We start from the raw sequence: 12,349 nt of genomic DNA on the forward strand, positions 1-12,349 counted from the left end.
TGGATCAGAGTTATCGCTCATTGCTATCTCTGGTCATGGCCATTATTTTTCACAGCCCCATTACACTCAGAGGGCTTTACTAATGATCCCAGGTCTGGTGGATGAAATATATTACTCTTTCTATCACTTTCACATTACAGTCCAATACTTCCAGTCTTCACCACGTCCAACAATTTTTCTTCATGCCAGAGGGCTACACTCTTAATTAAATGAAAGTTAGAGCAGAAATAATGTATAAAAAAGAAAGAACCAGCAAACTTTTTAGATAAAACAATACAGGGAGCTATCATGTTCTTGCTAACTATTGCCCGTTACTTTTCTAGGTCTCGCCTGGCACAGTTCCAGTTCGACTGCGAACCCTCCGAAACGTCTGCCAATAGCTGCAAGCAAGGGAACTATGGAGCCTGTCTGCTCGCCTACACAGGGCTCATAGGTAGGTGCACATCTGAGAGGTGAAACACAGAGCGGAAACACAGGAAGGAAAAGGGAAAAATGAAATGAACAGATGGAAGAAGAAAAAGATCTAATGGAAGTTATGCACCATATGCTGTGTTAGAGAAGGAAAGGGAAAAATTGTGCAGCAACAAAGAGGCGGGAATGAGTGAAAGCTAGCTAGAGGGACAATTAATAAACACCAAACGGGCTAAGAGTAAGTGGGTAGAATAAAATTAAACTTCTAATTCTAAACCAAAAGACAAAAGTTCAACACGGTTTAAGATAAAGAAGCATACAAATATCTCAACACAGAAAAACAGAGGCTCTTCACACAATGTAAGGTGTGTTTAATTTGTTTTATATCAGTCCGTAAAAGAAAAAAAGAACATCCACTTCTTTTCCTCACACTGGAGAGAGAAGCCCAATGCATTTCAAGAACCGCAAATGTTGCCCCTCAGCACAAACACACTCTTGGCATTTTCATTCCTGTCTTGTATTTATTAAAGCACTTGAAATCACACCACCACTATGTTGAAGGGGGAAAAACAGCCACAGAAATAAAAAAAAAACTCAACACCAGAGACCATGACAATGACCTAAAAAAAAAAGAAGAGAAAACTGGAGTAATCGCCTGAATCTTCGAGTCAGAGCACAGCCAGTCTAACAGAACGATACCAGAATATTATTAACCCTGTGCATCAAGTCAGTACAGGACATACAGAGTCCATTAATATTTCAGATAGTAAAGCTCTACAGTGCAACAAATTAATATTTAATACTGATTGAGGCCTGGTGCGCTCTCTCTCTCTGCAGGAAGCACAATAACTCCCAACTATGTCGACAACTCAACGTCCAGCGTGGCTCCGTGGTGCTCCTGCTTGGCCAGTGGGAGCCGGAGAGAAGACTGTGATACTTTCCTGGGACACTTCAACGACAACATCTGTCTCCGTGAGTCTCACTTAATGTACTGGATTTTACCAACACAGGTTTTCAGGGTAGGGGTTGTGTTTGTTTAGGGGTACTGTGGAGTTAACATTTGACCACTAATTTAGCATCCTGATTTAGTGGAAAGACTTTTTTTTTTGACTGATTCATAATGCAGTTGCTGACAATTTAAAAAAAATCTCTTAACAGGAAATGTAGGCGAACAGCAGTGAGTGAATATTATGAATAGTGAATATTTCAAAGTGTACTGTAAAATACAGTTTCTATTCAGCTCCAAGGACACAAACTGCATCATCAGATGGCAACAAGAACAGTTTGTCTAAGATCAGAAATGCACTAATATATTATTGGACAGTCTACTCAGATAACAAGTGTTTATCACACCAACGGTAATATTTTACAATTCAGCATTCAATCACAACTTGCAGTTATCAGTTACCTTGGAATCGCATGTCTCTGTGACTTTCGATTCCTTTAATCAATGCTTTCCGACAGCCCTGCTTGGCTGAATAAAAGAGCTAACAGCTAACGGTGACAGAAGTTTCAACACAATTTCTTGGCCAGGAGCTGTAAAAAAAATGTGAAATAGTTTCTTTCAGCCAAATTTTCTACCATTTATAGATGTTGTCCAGACCAGAAATATGAGCCATCAAGCAGCTTTTTGTGTTTATGCTGCAGATTTACATAACCTGAAAAAGTAAGCATATGTTCGCTTTCAGCCTTGGTGTAAATATAGCAGAGCGTTGGACTATGAACAGGCATATAAAGAAAATCCCATCACTGTAGGGCTGAAACAACAGCTTTCCACAAATACCTCAGGTGCTTGTTTGGATTTGCTTTCATATCATTTCCCTATGCTGCTGGTAAAACCAGAGTAATTTAATTATGACATGAAATACAGAAAAAGCGTTTGCTAATCACAATAATTTGCTGTGATGACCTGCAACTGGGGACATAAAAACAAAGCTGATTTGAAAAGCAAAGTAAATAAGTTGTGTGATAGACAAAAGCGACATGACGGAGCCGTTGGGATGGAGTGAGACAGATGTTTCCCAGCATGCTCAAACAGCCGCAGAGTGAGATGTATGTAGATCTCTCTTTCTCTCGCTCTCCCTCTTTGCTGTTCCTTAGTAATTCTGCCTGGGTGTTCAGTCACTTCTTAGTGAATTATAAGTTAGCTGGCCCTTTGACAGTTCAGTAATTGTATAGTTATTGAATCTCCTCCTGATGTACTTTCTATTTTTTTAACAATTGACCAAAGTTAGAGACCTAATTCATAACAACTTCACAAAATTGCTAATGATTGTGGACAGTAATGATCTGTTTTAACCCTTAACTGCATTGGGATTGAGAGTCATTCCTTCCTACCAGGGGGCTTTACTGACTGTACCTAAAGCTACTAATAAATAAATAGGTTGTAAATTGTTCAGAACTTACATGCGCGTCAGGCCAAAGTCATAACAAATCACCCCAGGGTCAAAAATTGGTCTATCTGCCAATGGCAGGTAAACAGAAAAAAATGTATAGGCCAAATATTTTTTAACTGCCCATAAAACTGCATGAGATGCAATTAAAAACAACAATAAAAACAACAAGCGGGTTCTATTTGTCTAGTAGCAGCTCATTGTATTGGCATTGCTGTCATGCAAAAAACAAACTCATCTCTCCTCACCCCCTTATCTACTCCGGCAATGAGCTGCCACATACTTCCATTCTCTGCAGTTAGTGTGAAATTCTCTATGGTACCCACTGAACAGAGCCTGAACGCATCATAATGTAACGGACTCTTGTCGATTTAAACTCGGATTAGTTGTTTACAATGTAACACTATCAGAGATCTGCGACCAGTAAAGCATAAATGCTGATGTCCTGATGGCTTATTTTACTTAATATTGGCGGACAACGATAACATTTAATTTCACACCGTGATGGTTAACGTTAGACTGGGGGGGGGGGGGGGGGGGGGGGGGGGGGGGGGGGATCCATACCGATAGGTATCAACATAGGTGTCTTGTAATCTATTGCGTCTTCTGCCTCGTTTCCTAATGCTCATTCTCTTCTTCACATTTCTATCACGACCTCTGCTCAGGAGTGTGAATAATTAATGGTCCTTATAATGTTTTCCTCAGCGAGCACATATCCATCATTGAACCTGTACACACAATGAGTATCTTTGCTTGGTGTGTGTGTGTGCGCGGCGAGATGAATCTTTGGCTGGTCTTTCCTCGAGCACCCGGCCTAGAAAAGATACAGAGAGAGGTCTCAGAGTTGTTTGGCCTGTGCAAACGGTCTATGAGTTAATGAGGTCGATGTGGGTAGGCAGGTGCAGTTTGGATAGGCTACTTGAAGAGAATACTGAGTATTTTCAGTTTTCTATTTTTTTTCCTCTCTCTCTCTCGTCTCTGTTGACCAAATCCAGACTAGCTCTCGCCCAGCAAACCTGCTCATGAAAAATGTACAATTCAGAACCTGAGGCATCTGTCGTGATTGAATAATAAATGAGTGGAACTCGTGCAGAAATAAGATGTTGCTGAAGTTTGTTAACCGTTTTTGTTTTGATTTTCTTGATTTGCTATGTTGAATGTTTCAGGGAATGCTCTTCTGGCGTTTGGAAGTGAATCAGACCAGCAGCCAACTGTCAGCCAGTCCAGTACACCCAGCTCCAGCCACAGCAGCAGAGAAAACAGGAGCACCGCATCTCCACCAGACACCATAGAAACTATGAGGAACATTCTGGATGCAATAATACCAACACAGGTTTGCAGTTTTTATTGTCACTATGGTTGGATTTCTTCTATTTTTTTTTTTTTCATTCATTCTCTGTGTTTCTAATAGTGGCATGAACTGTTGTCTGCCATCCAATCTTTTTCATACTACCACTTGACTGACTGTTTAACTTCCAACTCACATTTGAAAACAACGATATAGCTGAAGAGAAAGACGCACACAGATAAAAATATCTATTGACGGGAGACGCATATGTGGCGCAAAAGTGACCACAATGTGTAGGCAGTGAGCACTACCTAACACAAGGCCATGCTGAGATCAACAAATTAGACTGGTGGTAACATGGCAAATCAAATGAGGAATGATGTTTTACTCTCTTTGAGGAAACCTGCGACCCTCAGGTCAGGAGCATTATTCCAAATGAATCATGCCGTGGGTGCAACATTACCCTCTGTCCACAGGTACTGTATATGCTGCAGAAAGAAAAACAGTGACTAAGTGACGATGAATGGTTCAAAGCTTCACTCTTATTCAAAAAAACATAAAAAACATAATATGATTGCTTTATATTTGTGTGTATGCATGTACACATAATCAGTGTATAACTGGAAGTACTTTATTTCTCTACAAGTTCCCATAAAACGGTTACGTTAATTGAATAAGAAAATAATCTTTACTTTTTGTATTTGTCAAGTATTAAATGATCACAGGATTATACAATAGGCTATTTATTAAAACATGCTATATAGTGATACATATCAGTCTCGAGATATGAATGACGTAAATCAGGATAAAAGAGTTTGTCCACATCGTATAGTGGAACAGTAGTGTTCATCCATGGCACTGTAAAGACCACCTATATACGTATATTTCAAGCTGGGAAAAAATAGCAAGCAATAATTCTTCAAAGTCCAATGTATAGCACTGTTTCTCGGCCAAGACATGGCAAGAATTTATGGCTATGGTCGTCTAATCTCACACAGTGACCGTCTCATAAAACAACAACATTGTGCAGTCAGACTGTTACCTTTGCCCTGTTTTTAATCCCAACCTTCAGAGCTGAAATTTCCACAATGAGTTATGATAATCCCTCGGAACTCAAAAGGTCTGTTTGAAACACAGCACATAAAATGATGTCTTTCTCTCCTACCAGGCCCTGGGAAATGAATTACTAGTGGGCCAGTCCACCCTGTCATCCAACAGCCTCTCAAACTCTGCTTCACCTACCAGCTCATTGCTTCAAGCTGCCTTCAGCCTTCTGTTGCTGCTCCTTCATCTGCTCAACAATGGACACTAAAGACTGCAGGGGAGCGTGCTGAGGACCTTCCTAGTACCAAGCAGATGGGAGGACCAGTCGGTTCAGAGGGAAAATCGGACCGTGCGGCGTTACTGCTCCAACTAAACATGTACAGCAATTCTGTTTCTCTATTTTTGTGTCCCAAGTGGTCCAGTTCCACCTGCCAGTGTTCTCACTCAGACTATGGGAGACCTCTGCAGACCGAGGTCAGTCTGTACATTTGTACATTGTCGATCAAATCAAGCCGAAATTAAGTCAGAGTGTCGCTTTTGTGGAATAACGCAGCTCTAAGCTATCCAACTATATCCATTTTCAAGAGTTATTATGAAAATATACTGCAGATATGTATGATACAACAAGACATGAAGTTTGTCAGTAACCTTGAAGATTTGTACTGTCAACAGAAGCTCGTATTTGAAATGGTGTTAGGGAAATTGCTCGGAGTAAACCAGTGAACTGTGTGTCTTCTCTGTTCTCAGCACACACAATTATTGGAAAGCTCCTTGAGTATATGGGCTTCAATGCCACTCTCTTCAAGTGACCGAAAGAGAAACATTATTTCTGATGAAGACAGGAATTATGAAGAGACAGAATGGACAGAATAGAGCTCCTTTTGCTCAGACATCCAGGACAAATACTATGATTCTTACGTGTCCAGCAGCACTATCTAGAAATCATGTGGCAATCAGAGTACACATGATAAACCTCAACATTATTTGTCCTCTCCATCAAGACTGTTGACCTTTGTCAAACTCTGTCACACCACTTTATCGGTTATTGCTAAAGCTACAGTAGGCATTCATATAAATAGTCCTGGATCTCTTATCAGCAAATACGAGCTCTTGGACTGGAAAGGAAATAATCAGAAAAGCAGTAACTTTCTTACCTGTAGCTGCTGTACTATGTGTTTGTGAGCGTAATACTCTTTTATTTCTCACTGTGTCCGTGAACATTGCTGCGGGGGCTCTGAGTGTTTGTGCCAGAGAGGGAAGTGAATGATTTGACTTGTTTAGCGACGCCAACTCCAGTACGGAGCCCGTTTGAAACGAGACAGTTATGAATGATTCAATATTTTCTGTTGTTGGAATGTGCCAGTGAATTCTGAACAGGACCAGAGGTGCTGCAAATAAAAGTTCTCAGATCATTATGTTTACACATTAGCATCATTCAATCTCTTTTCTTAAAAAATACTTTGTTTGGTGCGGATGAAGTACATCGTCTGAGGAGACGGAAGCAACACAACCGCAATACATGTTTACCTAAACTAACACTCGCATGACTTCAGCAGTAGCCTGTAGTGCGTTATTTTAAATGAGAATATAACTGGATTTACAGCACAATCCAGCCACTTATGACTGAAGATCTTCTCTCAAACTGATCTGTCTCACTAAAAACTCATCAACCGCTTCACTTCAGAACTACTGAACTTATATCTTGCTTTTCTGGACCTCAAATTAAATTGTTTAAGGCCAATAGAAACAAATTTAGACCCTTAAAGCCGTACAGCATAATACCTTACGAATAACGTGTGTGATCGCATTTTAATTTATCCCTTATTTGACAACTTCCACTATTTGTATCATTACTTACTCTGCAGCACAGGCAGGCAGCAAAAACTATACTGGAATTATGGACAGGAGTAGCACCACGACTGTCAGTTTCACTTGTTTCTACTTCCATCCAGAAGGTAAAATGGTGACTTAAAGTGGCTAATTTCTGCTGACAATAACCTTTAACCCTCCAATGTTTCATTGTTTGCATTTTGCCTTTTGTTTGCTGGAAACAAACAATTAACGGCACTCTAGTCTGGATAATTAAAGCCTGATTGTAACACAGGATGATGTAATTATCCTCTTGTTAGTGTTGTTAAATGTCAGGTAGAAAACAACCTTGACACTTGACAGCTGACACACAGTCAAGGATCATGACTGTGTGTCAGCTGGGAAAAGAAAGAAATACTGCAAGCAAACCAATGAACTATTGTAAAAATGAAAATTGAAAGACAAACCTTTTTTGTAAAAAACAACATAGGCTTAAGGGACACTGCAAGTGACAATGTAAACTTTTTACTGCATCCCTTTACAGTTTTGATGTATCATAAACATAATACAATCCGTGTGTTGAGCTAAATGCTAACATCAGCATGACGTTATCCATGTTCATATTCTTAGTTTAACATTTCCTAATTAGCTAAAGAAAAATGAACGTCTGCTACATTATAGCCCTTGCCAAACAGGTTTAAAACACGTAGCTGAAATCAAGCAGTCTGATTGGTTCACAGCCGATATAATACCCACATACCACGGCTAAGACATCTAATTCCTTTGCGCTTTCACAGCTGTTTGACTTATTCACAGATCACAACATTCCATGACCTATTTATTTGCCGTCCCTATGCATATTTATAACACAATATGTAGAATTTGAATACTTTGCACTAAAATGTCAAGATGAGGACCTACATCCATTAAAAACAAAACTAAATACTCATTAAAATTAATTTTCAGCGGTAATAATGTCATTTGGGGGTTTAGTTACTCTGTATCAAAACAAAAACTTCTCATAATTATATAGGCATGAGCCAGAAAATTATTGGCTTTTTTGTTTGGGTTCCACAATGGAAACGACTGCTGCCTTATTTTTGCCCGGGTAGCTAGCATCACTAAAAAACAAATCATGGGGTGGATAGCTAACTAGCTTTCTCCCACATAAAAACAATGACAAAAACACAGATAGCTATCTCCCGGCAGTCAACTAGCTAGCGGGAGAAAGCTAGTTAGCTATCTACTGGGAGATTCGTTTTTAGCGATGCTAGCTACCCGGGCAAAAACAAGGTGGCAGGCATTCAATTTTGAATTTAGTTCCGAAGTCGTGGACCCAACCGCTCACAAAATGGTTCTAAGCCTTTAGACTGTTGTACGCCTTCATCTGTCAAGCCGTGTTGTAGGAGGCGAATTTCCAATTTGCGCTGTATATAGGTTCTTCACCTCCTGCCCTCCATCTGAATTGTGCGCGTGATTGCAAACAAGCTATTTATCTTAAGCTGACACACCATAAACTTACTCACTCACTGGGTATTTCATGGTATGGTGCTAGTATGACCTGATATTGCAAGATGTAGGTATTCAAATATTTATGATGGGCTCCAGGGCTCTGTTTCAGATGTAATATGATTTAGTGTGTTTAGGTTCGTCCATGACCTTGTTTGAGATAAAACAACTGATGTAGCTTTGACGCAAAGATGGCTCACTGCTTATTTAGGTCATCAGCACTAAATGGAGGAATTGGCTGGGCAGGTAAAATATCATGACACAGACAAAAAAAGAGAAATATCATGCTTCTTTCTTTTCTTCATTCCCTTCTAATATGCCTTGTATTTTTCTATAAATTTAATATGTCAGGGACTATCGCTTGGATTTATTCACCCCCATCGCCCTTCCATTCACCGCAGTTTCTACCTAATGGTGGCTTTGAATCAAACACCGATCAATAGCAACAATCAAATGTTGCTCAAGGGTGTAGAAACCTCTTGCCATTTACTACTGGATCATTTTACCCGCAACATAATCAACAAACTTTCACGACTTGCATTTTCACAATGCAGTTCCTGTTTTTTTTCCCCCATCTCTTGTGTTAGGTGGAAGAATTGAAATTGATTCCCACTAATTGCTGTAAACACGGCATCAAAGTACAGGCAGGGCTCCTGACATATGTCAACTTAATTCCCTCACTGCTTTCCTCTCAAACATAATGACTTGTTAGTAGCTGCAACATGATTTCACTCCCAATGAAAAAGCGTGATTAAAACTCACTGCAATCACAAACAAAAGCTATTCAATGGTCGCTCTTAGAATAAGAAAAGAAATGTACTACGGAAATGAGTAATGGTGATTATTAAATAGCAGAGCAACAACAGGCTGTTCACTCCAAGTGTTCTGCTGAAGCAAAACAATTGGACATTGCTGCGAGATCTCATATTAGAATGTCAATTGTAATACTTCTTTTATGTGGAGGATCATGTAGGTCTCCATAAGAAATTAAATACAGCTTGTTTTCAGACCTTTTTTCTACTTAAGCATACGAACACATAATGGCACATGACAGCTGAAATTAGCTTCAGCCTATTTACGACTTGGCAAAGAGGATGAAATTAATATGAGTAACAATTGTATACAATATTATACAAAACAAGCAGCAGGTTATAAGTGCTGAAAAAAAATAACTGTGAAAATTGTATTTACATATTCCCCAGAAAGGGGCTTGTGTACTCAGTTTGGTTTTTAATCGGTGTATCTCAGCAGTAATAATCTGTCAGACTCCACTGCTGTCCAGCCCTCACAACGAGGCAAATCTAATGCAAAGTCATTATTACACTACAGTGTGACATTTATAATCCAAAATGGATATCTTGGTTTAAATTTAGAGGTAGAAATGGTGCTTTTGTATGTTTTGTGTAAAGCAGACTTCTCTTGGGCTAATGTTTAATCATGACAAGAGATTTTACAAGCAATAACCATAAAACCTCCTCCTCGCTCCGTTAATAGATTCCTCTATTTGTACACGTACAGTAGCGCATATTTGAAGAACAAAACTGTGCGTCTTTCAATCTCCACGAAAGTGCCTCCATGAGTTGAAAACAGCGTACACTCCAGATGTACGAGTAAGTTCACGTGTCTGCTCACATCTGTATTTCTAAGCAAGTCTGTGTGTTCATGCGTATGTGTGTGAAGCATGTAGGCGTATGTCTCCAGACATCTGTTTGTGTCTGTAATCGGTGTGTCCATGCATATATGTGTCTTTGTGTGTTTGCATGAATGCACATGCACAAATTTGTCTTGTAAAGGTGATTTTTCTTCTTTCTTTTTTTTGCCTGCCACCCTACCGTTTGTTTTCTGACCGGAAGAAGACTCGGTGTTCCTACAGTAATACACGTGTGTACATGAGTGTAGAAATGGACAATTGTATGTGAGCATCTAGACTTAAATCTCCCCGTGTATGAATTATTGTTACAGTTGCCAGCAGCTGTACAGTAAAAAACGCCGTAATGTTCCCCAGCAGGAGAGCGTCAGAGTGGGAGCAGCTGGAGAGTAATGACTGCCCACTATTCACCAATCGTTCACTGGCCTTTACCCCCTATGGACCCCTATGAACGGGGCCTCGTGGGATCTCTCTAGTGGTACTCGAGTTCTCCCTGTGGAGCCCTTTTTCAGAGCAAATACCCCTCCCCCAGAGGCACTTCCACAATTATGGACACAACATTTCATAGTGAGCTAATTTATCGCCTAAAAAGTAGAGAAATGTAACAGTATTCCAGCCCAGCATCCAAAGGGATTACATAACGTGATTCTGACAAGCAGATGAATGTCCACTATTCACTCTGCGTCTAGCTCGGTTTTGGCTTCCATTAACTTATGGAGGGAAATATTTCAGACTTTAGCTCCTCCATGTTCACCAGCAGGTCGGTAATTGTGCCCGTCTGCTGTGCTGAGTAGATTACATATAGTGGGTTTATCAGAGGTTTTTCTGCAGAAAACAGCTGCCTACTGTGACTGGAAACGAGTTTGATGCAATGAGACCAAAGCAGTAAAGTTGCAGTCTGTAAAACCAAACAATGAGCTGAAAGACACTAAAATGTCAGGTGTCAATTCTCCCTACGAGCAACACCGTTCACTTTGCATGTAGTCATTTGGTCAATAAAAAATAAATAAATAAAAAACTTAAACAGAGCAGCTTTAATCATGCCGTAGTTGCCATTTGCGAATATTGTAGAAAGAATGTTTTTAAAAGTTGACATTGAACTACTAACCCTAACCCCAACTATTTTGATAATTGATTAATCTGCCGATTATTACTTTGATTAATTGGATAAAAAAGGCTTAATTTTTTATCTATTTTTTAAGTCTCACTTCCAGCATTTTATTAAGAAAATATTACTTCAAATTTGAGTCGGTTGAATGATGGTAAAATTCGTTGTCAACTACCTTTGTTTAATAATCTTTTAGTTGTTGCCGCCCTACATTGAACTTTAAAAAACGTCATCACTGAACATAAATCAAGGTTCTGCAGGATTGTCCATTGACATTAATATTGTGCTAGCCTTGAAATACTTCAGAAATAAAGTATCCGATGTCTGTTCCTACACCTTCAAAGGTGTGAAGATTTGAGAGTTTGCAGCTCTTGATAACAGCCTGAAGTTAAGACGGGGAGTGTGGCGGGTTGTCAATAATATTTTGGTGGAACATAATAACATATAGAATGCAGGCATATATGTGCCTGTACTGTAGACAAGCATCTCGAAATATCAAGAGATAATTGGATTCACACTGACCTCCAGTACAGTGCAGTCTCTTCGTTTACTCTGCAATACACTGAATAAAATATATAGTGCTACTTTTATCTGAATATGCAGTTACAGCTCAAACAAAGGCATGGTTTCATTCTGATATTCTCAATTGTTTGCCTTACGGCAGAAGCGGGAAGTACCCACCCTTTATCCTAGAGCTGGGCAATAAATTGATAATATATTGATATTGTGATATAAGACTTCATATCGTCTTAGATTTTGGATATTGTAATATTGTAATATGGCATAAGTGTTGTCTTTTCCTGGTTTTAGAGACCACAGTGGAGTAAATGGATGCTATTTTCTGAACTTACAAGTTCTGTCTGTTCTTTTATTTACCTTTACTCACTTAGTCATTATATCCACATTATTGATCAATACTTATGGAAAATCTGTTGAAGCACCAATGTTCAATCCATATCGTAGCAATATCGATATCGAGGTATTTGGTCTAAAACATCATGATATTTGATTTTCTCCATAGCCCTATCCCATCCCCCCATGAAATAAAATCTAAACCCCTGATAGTGTGATAATACAGTGCAAGGACAAACTACAGATAAGCCAACTGGCAGCTCTGCACTTCTCAACCCTTTTGACAT

At 39.4% G+C, this 12,349-nt stretch overlaps 1 protein-coding gene across 2 annotated transcripts in view; it reads left to right on the forward strand.

The window, feature by feature from the left end:
- Positions 1 to 8,073, forward strand: part of gfra4b (GDNF family receptor alpha 4b) — a 39,308-nt gene extending 31,235 nt beyond the window's left edge. For both annotated transcript variants that reach the window (XM_031862668.1, XM_031862669.1), the window contains 4 exons: positions 324 to 433; positions 1,249 to 1,383; positions 3,971 to 4,137; positions 5,261 to 8,073. In XM_031862668.1, the coding sequence (XP_031718528.1) occupies positions 324 to 433; positions 1,249 to 1,383; positions 3,971 to 4,137; positions 5,261 to 5,404 (556 nt within the window). In that variant the 3' untranslated portion in view covers positions 5,405 to 8,073. The remainder of the gene's footprint in view (positions 1 to 323; positions 434 to 1,248; positions 1,384 to 3,970; positions 4,138 to 5,260) is intronic.
- Positions 8,074 to 12,349: the final 4,276 nt, after the last annotated feature.

The sequence above is a fragment of the Anarrhichthys ocellatus genome, unplaced genomic scaffold, assembly GCF_004355925.1.
Source record: "Anarrhichthys ocellatus isolate YVR2014 unplaced genomic scaffold, GSC_Weel_1.0 scaffold27, whole genome shotgun sequence".
In the NCBI taxonomy this organism is placed as follows: domain Eukaryota; kingdom Metazoa; phylum Chordata; class Actinopteri; order Perciformes; family Anarhichadidae; genus Anarrhichthys; species Anarrhichthys ocellatus.